Source organism: Zingiber officinale, chromosome 2B (genome assembly GCF_018446385.1).
Source record: "Zingiber officinale cultivar Zhangliang chromosome 2B, Zo_v1.1, whole genome shotgun sequence".
In the NCBI taxonomy this organism is placed as follows: domain Eukaryota; kingdom Viridiplantae; phylum Streptophyta; class Magnoliopsida; order Zingiberales; family Zingiberaceae; genus Zingiber; species Zingiber officinale.
In genome coordinates, this window is record NC_055989.1 from 147,854,493 (window position 1) to 147,863,284 (window position 8,792).

At 43.9% G+C, this 8,792-nt stretch overlaps 1 protein-coding gene across 1 annotated transcript; it reads right to left on the reverse strand.

The window, feature by feature from the left end:
* Positions 1–5,883: 5,883 nt before the first annotated feature.
* LOC122048832 (xyloglucan-specific galacturonosyltransferase 1-like) lies at positions 5,884–7,782 on the reverse strand. The gene is made up of 2 exons (XM_042610352.1): positions 6,800–7,782; positions 5,884–6,700 (listed from the first exon to the last, which is right to left on the reverse strand). The coding sequence occupies exons 1-2, from the start codon at positions 7,780–7,782 to the stop codon at positions 5,884–5,886; spliced, it is 1,800 nt and encodes a 599-aa protein (XP_042466286.1).
* Between the last annotated feature and the right edge of the window lie 1,010 nt (positions 7,783–8,792).

The following is an 8,792-nucleotide window of genomic DNA, read 5'->3' on the forward strand; positions in this document are numbered from 1 at the left end:
AAGTTAAGGTGTTGTGTGATAATGTTAGCACCATCAACTTAACCAAAAATCTGGTGCACCACTCTAGGACAAAGCACATTGAAGTGAAACATCATTTCATTAGAGATCATGTGGCAAGAGGAGACATTGTACTAAATTATGTTGATTATAAGTCCAATCTTGTCGACATATTTACCGAACTACTACCCGAAGAGGAATTTACCTCACTTAGGAGAGAACTTGGTATGTGTTTTGTAGAATAGTAAGTATAGCATTACATGATCTCATATCACATTAAGAATTTACCTCATTGCATCTCACAATAGACCTAAGAAGTCTTGCTTGTGTACTTTTTCAATTAGACATTATGTGAGATGCTTAGGATGATGCTTTTGGTTCAACATGTTAGTCATGATACATTGCTTTGAGCCAATATGACATCTAGTAACATTAATCCTACATTACTTTAGTCCAATCATAAGGAAAGTAAGTGTACAAATCATGTACACTTAGCCCTACGATTATAACTGAAAATTTAAATTGAAATACTTATAAAACTTATTTTTGAAACCCTTGTTGAAGTTTGTCTTTGGATGAGAGTTATCATTGAATAATTAGATACGAACTTACCAAAATATTGAAGTTTTCGACAACTTTCAATTTTGTGTAAATCTTCGCTAATAAGAGTCCATTTTTGTCAAACTTTATTTTTCCTTGATAATATGAGACATATATAGTGTCTACACAAAATTTCATGATTTCTAGAGTAGTGTACAATTATTTGTGTATTTCCAAAACTTGGATCTGAAAGTGTTCAGAAATGCAGTAATATCAGAATTCCCAATCAATCGGTCAATCGATTGGGGAGCTCACACTTCACCACAGAGGGCGTCTGAATCGATCGATCAAAGGATCGATTGAAATGCCTTTCCGGAATGTACAGAGGACATCTGAATCGATCAATGGATCGATTCAGCATATCTCAATCGATCGATGGATCGATTGAAATGTGTTTTCGATTTTCACAGAGGCCATCTGAATCGATCAATGGATCGATTCAGATGCATTTCCGATTTTGCACAAAGCTTTCGTGAATCGATCCGCCAATCGATTCACTTGCTCCCAATCGATCGGTCGATCGATTGGGGGACTCGAAATCCAACTTAAATCACTGTTGACCTAAGTCCACTCTCACTTCCTTCCTTTCTCTCCTTCGACTCGTTTCGTGCCCTAATCTGGGTGATTCTCCCGGCGACTCTCCCGTCTGCATCGGTCGTCCTCTCCGATGGTTCTCTCCGGCGAAGAACGCTCTTCCACCTCTCTCCCGCTTCCCTTCTTCCCCTCTCGACGCACGGGGCCGACTCTTCTTCCTCATTTCCGCATCGCAAAATGAGGACTCCAAACCCTAGGTAATTTCTTCCCTCTTTTCTCATTTTCTCTTTGGCACTTGCTCCTATACTTGGATTGCTAATCTCCATGTGTCTTGTGTGTTTTGTGTGTGACGCATTGCATTTCTCTCTTGCATTGCATTCTCTGCTTCGGTATTGCATTTTTCTTGCATCTTCTTCCCTGCATTTTTCTGTTGCACTGCCAATTGTCTTGCCATTGTTTGTTCCTTTCCATTGGATACCCTTAGGAAGAAGCAGCAGGTCCACGAGTCGGGTGAGGGTCCATCTCGGCCACCTTCTCGCCCTCTTCCTCCCACTGATCAGAGATTCCCTAATGCTGCTATGCAGCAGGCCTTTAGCAAGCATACCTTCAAACTAATAACCCCTAGGTCTGTTGATCTTCAATTCTACAGGGATTCTTGCTTTGATGTCTATTCCCGGTTCAGGCACTATAAACTTGAGTCGATGTTATCTTGTAAGAGGAGTATCAATGTAAGCCTTGTCTCTGAATTCTATAACAATTTGCACACTTCTGATGATGTCAACTATCGCACTCATGTTGCGAAACAGAGTTTGGACTTTTCCTATGAGATCCTTCAGTCATTTCTAGGGTGTCAACCATCCGAAAATGATTTTGTTTTTTATCCCTCACTCCTTGATGAGTTGCCTCCACTATTTGAGCATCTCAGCATTGCATCTATGCATGAATCCCTTTTTGGCTGTCCTCGTCCGGACGGGCCGAATGCACATATCACTACTTTCTCTTCTCTTGAGTTATCGGCTGAGAACGCCGCCCTGTTTAAGGTTATCATTAACTGTCTCTTTCCCATTGTCTCATGTGCCTTAGCCGCTCTTCGACCCCCTCACATGTTTGCACTATATGTCATTCGGCATTCCCTTGACATCAACATTGCTCTGAACATATTTCATTGCATCATTCATTTTACTCAGCCAGTGCAGCAGACGATTCACATGTCTTTCGGTCATCTCATCACTGACTGGCTGGAGTTCATGAAGATAGATGTCTCTCGGGGACGGCTAGAGACCATGACCGTTGCCTACTCTCGGATTTTCTCACGCTCTTTCACGAAGACGGGATTAGCGGTTGGTCCAGCGGGAGTCCGATGGCGTGATGGGCGTGCTCTTAGTGAGGGACCCAGGGCTCGCCAAAGGGGAGTCGCACAGGCGCTAGTTCCTGTGGGGGCTGATGCTGAGGAGAATATTGCGGAGCCTGATTCTCTGACATTCGAGGAGTTTGTGGATACTCATCTTGAGGAGTTGCATATGGAGATGGCTGCTCTGACCACCAAAGTTGACACGATGCAGGCGACTCTGGATACTTTGGTGTATTTGGTGAGCTCTTGGGTGACGAGTCACCCGTCTCTGTCTGTTCCTCCTGCTGCGGCTATTCCTGCTCCTCCGAATGGTGATGTTGTTGCGTCTGCTGATGCTCCTGCTCCTGCTACTACATCTGCCCCTCCTTCTGATCCTATCGACGTTTCTGATCTTGCTCCTACTCCTCTGGGAGATGACACTATTGAGTTCTTTGTATCTCTATGACATGTGGTCTTGTACGTTATATGGATGTTTGTTGTGAAGTCTTTTTGTGAACTTCATTTTATTTTGGATGTATAATATATTATTTCTCTCTATTATCTTTCATTTTTCGAATCCAGATTGTTATCTTATATTGATATTTGTGTGATTTAGGGGGAGTACCCCTCAGGTTTATCGTGTTTTTTTAGTGCACCAATTAAGGGGGAGTTTTTATTTTTGATATTTGACAAAGGGGGAGATGTAAATGGAAGTTTATGCTTAATTAAGAAGCAAATTCATGCTTAGTCATATATGATTTGCTATTATTGCTTATGATCAAGTAAGATGACTTTTATGCCTAGTTAATAACAATATTGTTATTTACTGTTAGCTCATGCTTGTTGCTATTTACTGCTTATCGTCTTATTATTACGGTCTGTTGGCAATTAGTCTAAACTCAAATAGATTGTCAAACATCAAAAAAGGGGGAGATTGTTGGTGCAATCATGCCCTAGGTGTTTTCAATGTGTTGACAACTATTTAAATTTAGGTTAATACGTTTGGATCTAACGTGTGCTGCAAGTTTTGCAGGAAGAAGTCCAAGAAGGTCCAGTACCGGAGTCTTGGCAGGAGAAAGTCCTTGCAGGTCAGAAGATCGAGTGTAAGGCAAGAGAAGTCCAAGGAGGTCGAGGACCGGAGTATTGGCAAGAAAGTCCAGGGATGCGTTTATCTGGCACGAGGTATTGGTTGGGAAACCAGCAAGCAATCGATTGAGGAGCATAACTGAACAGAATACTACTGAATCGATCAGCAATCGATCGGCTGATCGATTGATGGCCTCTGCGCGAGAGCACAGAATGAACTTGAATCGATCAGCCGATCGATTAGAGTAATCCAATCGATTGGTCGATCGATTCAGATGCTTTCTGCGCAAACACACAGTGCGAACTTGAATCGATCAGCTGATCGATTGGAGATACCTAATCGATCGCTCGATCGATTCACAAGGTTTCTGCATAAGGAGCAGTGCGATTTCGAATCGATCAGCCGATCGATTGGATCCAATGATCATGACGATCCAGTGTTAGTCCAATCGATCATGACGATGCTCAACGACTATATTTGAATCGATTGGAGATGTGCTCAATCGATCGAAGGCGGCGGTTATGTGAGAAACGGATACTTTCAAAGACATATAAAAAGGGAAAAACAACTGTAGCAAGATATTATCTCGAATATTCATTGTGCTAAGAAAAGATAGAGCTCTCCAAGTGATTTCCAAGCAAAAGATTTTGAGTCTCTTCCTCCTAAGCCTAGATTTCATCTTGTAAAAGGAAGAGGCAACCTTGTAAAGGTTTCTCCACCTTTGTTTGTGATAACGAGAAGGAGAAGTTCATATTGAAGCTTGATTGTGTGGGTATGTGCCTTGGATTAGTCACCTCAAGGAGGTGGAGACCAAGTAAACCAAGGAGTTAGCATTGTTTTCTTGTGTTTCTTGTCTTTCCTTCATTTCTACTTGCTTCCGCTAATAAGTTGTAGGTGAAAAATCGAAGAAAGACTATTCACCCCCCCTTCTAGCCAAACGCAAAGGTCCTATCATTAAGTACCATTGAAGCTCATCAGTCGACTGATTGATACATCAGTCGACTGATGTCGAGAAAAACTATAAAAGTAATTCTTGGAGCTTGAAGAAAATGGTTACTTACTGTTCTAATCGAAAGTGCTCTCCAAGTGATTCCTAAGCTGACAGAATCTTAGTCTCCTCCTCCTCCTAAGCTTAGCTCTCATCTTGTAAGAGGAAGAGATAATCATGTAAAGGTTTTTCCACCTTCGTTCTTGATTCGAAAAGGAGAAAGTCTTCATGAAGCTTGATCGTGTGGGTGTGTGCTTTGGATTAGTCACCTCAAGGAGGTGGAGACTAAGTAAATCAAAAAGTTAGCATTGTTTTCTTAGTCTTTCACTATTTCTATTCTATTCTATTTGCTTCCACTAACAAGTTGTAAGTGAAAATCGAAAAAAAACCATTCACCCCCTCTAGCCGGACGCAAAGGTCATATCAGAACTTTCCTTTGATGTCAACATATATACATAATTTCTATTTATGAGGAAGATTATTAGAAAATTAAATTTGAACCAAAAGTATGTGAATGAGAAATCACTTGATATGAATCAGCGACATGATTTAATCTGAATCTTCATATTAAGAATGACAAATCAAGTTCATCCTAATGAAAGGGCATAAGTGTCTCTTCGGAAGGCTCAATCTCAACCATTGAATTCAAAATAAAAGACTTAGATGTATCCAAATGAAAAGACAAAGTACTCCTTCAAATGGGACTTGATTTGAGCCGTTAGTTTTAAAATGGATGAATTAGATGAACCCTAGTGATCCTTGGAAAGGGATGTAATTTGGATCATCCAATTCAAATTGAATGGATGAGATCTGATTGAATTAAACAATTCTTCTAACTTTTCATAAATTATAAATAAACTTTTTACTCTATCATTTCATTTATTCAATTCAAAGTATAGTAACAATTACATTTTATACTTATATTTGGAAGAGTCTGAGAAGTTAGAGAAGTTTCGAAGGTATTGCGATTTACAAGATTACTATCATAGATAAAGTCATATTTTAAGAGATGATTATTATATTCCGTGGCACTTTGTCAGGAATAATTTTGTACTCGATTTCACCTAAACAATATTATATCATCATTCTATCCGCACTCAGAGTGACCATCCACCATCATCAAATCCAACTGAAGAAGGGAAATGAAGAATTACTACTCCTCAGGGAGCCACTGGAAAAGAGGAATAATAGGGTTCTAATGTTGCCTGATCGTTCGTATATTTCATCAATATACTCCATTATATTGTTTTTTAATTATCGATATTAATGAATAGAGGCACAAGAATTTTCACATAAATTAAATCAATGTTTATGTGACTCCTACATTGAGACTAAAATTAAATTTGATCATTCTCCGGCTGATCCGCCAACTAATTTCTCCATCACATTATCCACCACTATATCAAAAGCATCACGGAATCTCTCAAACCTGGCGGTCGCATCTCCATAAACCAGCCCCGGCATGATCTGATGCACAATATACCTCCTCATCTCCTCCCTCTCCTCCGCCGGCACCCTCCTTAACCTCTCCACCACGTCCACCTTCCCTTGCCTCACCTCCTCCTCCTCGATGAACACCGACCACCTCTGGTGGTCCTCCGGTAAGTGCCACGGGTACTGGTAGTACGCCGTGAAGGGGTTAAAGATCACTGGGATGCAGCCCGCCACCAGGCTGTCGAACACCGACTTCCTCGTCGGGCTGTCCCCCGGCGGCTGCAGGCAGAACTCTGATTCCATGAACAGGCCCACCACCACCTCCGTCTTCATGCACCCGCCGTCGTTGCAATTGAGGAAGCGACACTCGGGGGTCGCCGCGATGCATTGCTCGATCAGCGCTGACCGGATGCTCTCCTCTTCCCTGGCGGCGCCCGCGAAGCCGACGAGGTTGCGGCGGGGGAAGGCAGAGAGGCGGAGCTGCCAGGCGGTGATGTCGGCGTCGTCGTGAGGGTGGAAGTGGGTGGGGTGGGGCACCCCGACGTCGTTCCGCTCCCACGGCTGACGCTCGATCAGGAACTTGAAGGATTTCTGCATCTGGTCGAGCAGCAGGAAGTTGCTGCCCCAATGGCGGTTGTCGTATCGCCGGAAGTCCCACGATATCTTACCGAGCACGAATATGTGGTCGGAGCCGGAGTTCCTCCTCCACGACGGCTGCTCCTCCAACCACCTGCATTTCAAGATCCAATTTTTAATAATAATAAAAAAATCATCCAAATTTGAGAAAAAATTCACTAAAGCCAAAGCTCTTAATTCGCCACCGACCGACCTGATGAGCTCGACGCCGAGCGCGTCCTTGACTTCCGTCGAGACGTTCCTGAAATGCCACCGGACGACGTCCAGCCCGCCGTAGAACGGCACGTAGAAGAGCCTGGCGGCGTCGCGGTCGTGCACCCTGCACGGGTGGTTCTGGATCCGGTTGTGGAAGATGGGCTCCAGGAAGTACTGGTGGCTCCCATACCACCGCGGCCCCAGCGCCTCCGCCTTCTCCCCCAGCGCCTCGTTCGCGAAGTACTTGCACAGGTCTGCCCACGGCAGCAAGTCGCCGCACATCGCCGCCAGGTCCCGGTTGAACTTGGACGGCAAATCGTACACGTACACCCCTCGGCCGTCGCAGCTCCCCCTCTCCCCTGTCACGTGCGCTCCTTTCGCCGCCAACGTGCGCAGCTGGCTCATGTAGCTTTGCACCGCCACGGTCCCCCACTGCCCCTCCAACCGGTTCGACTCCTCTCGTACCCCCATCTCGACCGGTTCCTGATTCCGGTCCATGCCGGGCGCCTGCGCCTCGATCCGGTTCGCTAATTCGACCGATTCCTGCGTCCGCTCCACCTCGGGCGATTCGCTGAGATTCTTCATGTTTTCTTGGGCCGATTCCGGGCCTTTTGGGGCCTGTTCTAGATCCACTAACTTCTCCTTCTCGAGCCAATTCTGTTCCGGCTCTCCGCCGGCTGCGCCGTCTGGAACCGCCGGGCCTATGGCAGTGGAAAGCTTCGGATGCTTGCCGGTGCTGATGGATATGCAGTAGAGGTCGACCTTGGGCGAGGAGATGCAGAAATGGAATGAGTGGATGAAGAGGAAGGCGCACCAAATGTTGAGGCAAATCAAACAGATGATGAAGGTGGGGACTTGGAGGCACCGTTTACTGTTCTCCGGCGGCGAAAACCGATGCGAGGTGACTGGTTGCTGCTTCGATACTCGCCGGAGAAGCTTCGGCGACGTCGGCGACGACTTGCTATCCACCGGAATCTCCATTTCGACGATGAACTAGTCGGCTCGCGCTTCTTCCACTTTTATACGCCGTGAAGGTGAACACGAATCGTAGTGCATGACTTGGTGTCACGTTGGTTCGTAATATAGAGTTGTCGAAGACACGTTTGAGGCATTTTTGGCACTTAATAACTGTTTAACAAAGATGGAAATGAAATTAAAGAAAAATATGAAGGGAGTTAACTTTCTTCCATTTGTTTTGTTAAAATATGATAATGTGAATTTGAATTTAGTGGTTGTTAACGTCTCATTTCCTTTTTATTTTACAATTTGTATTTCTTTTTCTTTTTCTGCTTTCCATAATATTAACTATTAATTTCCAAATTAAGAAGGTTATTGCAGGAGAATTTAAAAATGAAGGAATTTGCTTATCAAAACCCTACATTAATTTATTTGTAAGTCAAAGTAGTGGTTTCTACGTGTAACATGTAATAGTTAAGTTTGTTAGGAGAAGCTCCTTATGTGCCTTAAAAAAAAAAAAAAAAGATGTACTACATTAACGACCTCTTGATGCTAACTCTATGAATATAGAGGAAGGTAAATATAGGTATACAGGCGTTAAACACATGATAAGATAAATCTCACGACGTCAGTTCTTGAGAATTGACCCCCGATCATTATATCAGAGATGTTATACGTCAACTGTCTGCACTACGTCTTAGGAACTCCTTAAGAGACTTTAAGCTTGAGTGGAAGTAGAGTTGAAGCGAGCAAGGTCGAAATACTTACGGAAAGAAAGCGCTCATAGAAGAGATTCTAAGTTGAAGAGTATGATATGCTAGGCGTCTCCCATACACACCTAGCATACGCGACTGAAAGAGACAGGGCGTTCCCATGTGGGCCCCACTATCACGTGGGGGTGCCCCTCGATCACATATGCTGGGCGCACATGAGAGGCGCCCAACGTATCACTTCTCTCTAAGTCGATGTAGCTAAAAGTACAACAAATTGTTCGTTACTTGCAAAAGGGAGAGTTCCATAGAAACAAAGGATGA

Excerpts from the sequence above, each read along its gene's own strand:
- LOC122048832 (XM_042610352.1), bottom strand. The coding sequence starts at position 7,782 with ATGGAGATTCCGGTGGATAGCAAGTCGTCGCCGACGTCGCCGAAGCTT. Across the intron at positions 6,701-6,799 it reads CTCGGCGTCGAGCTCATCAG|GTGGTTGGAGGAGCAGCCGT; the intron begins GTCGGTCGGTGG and ends CTTGAAATGCAG.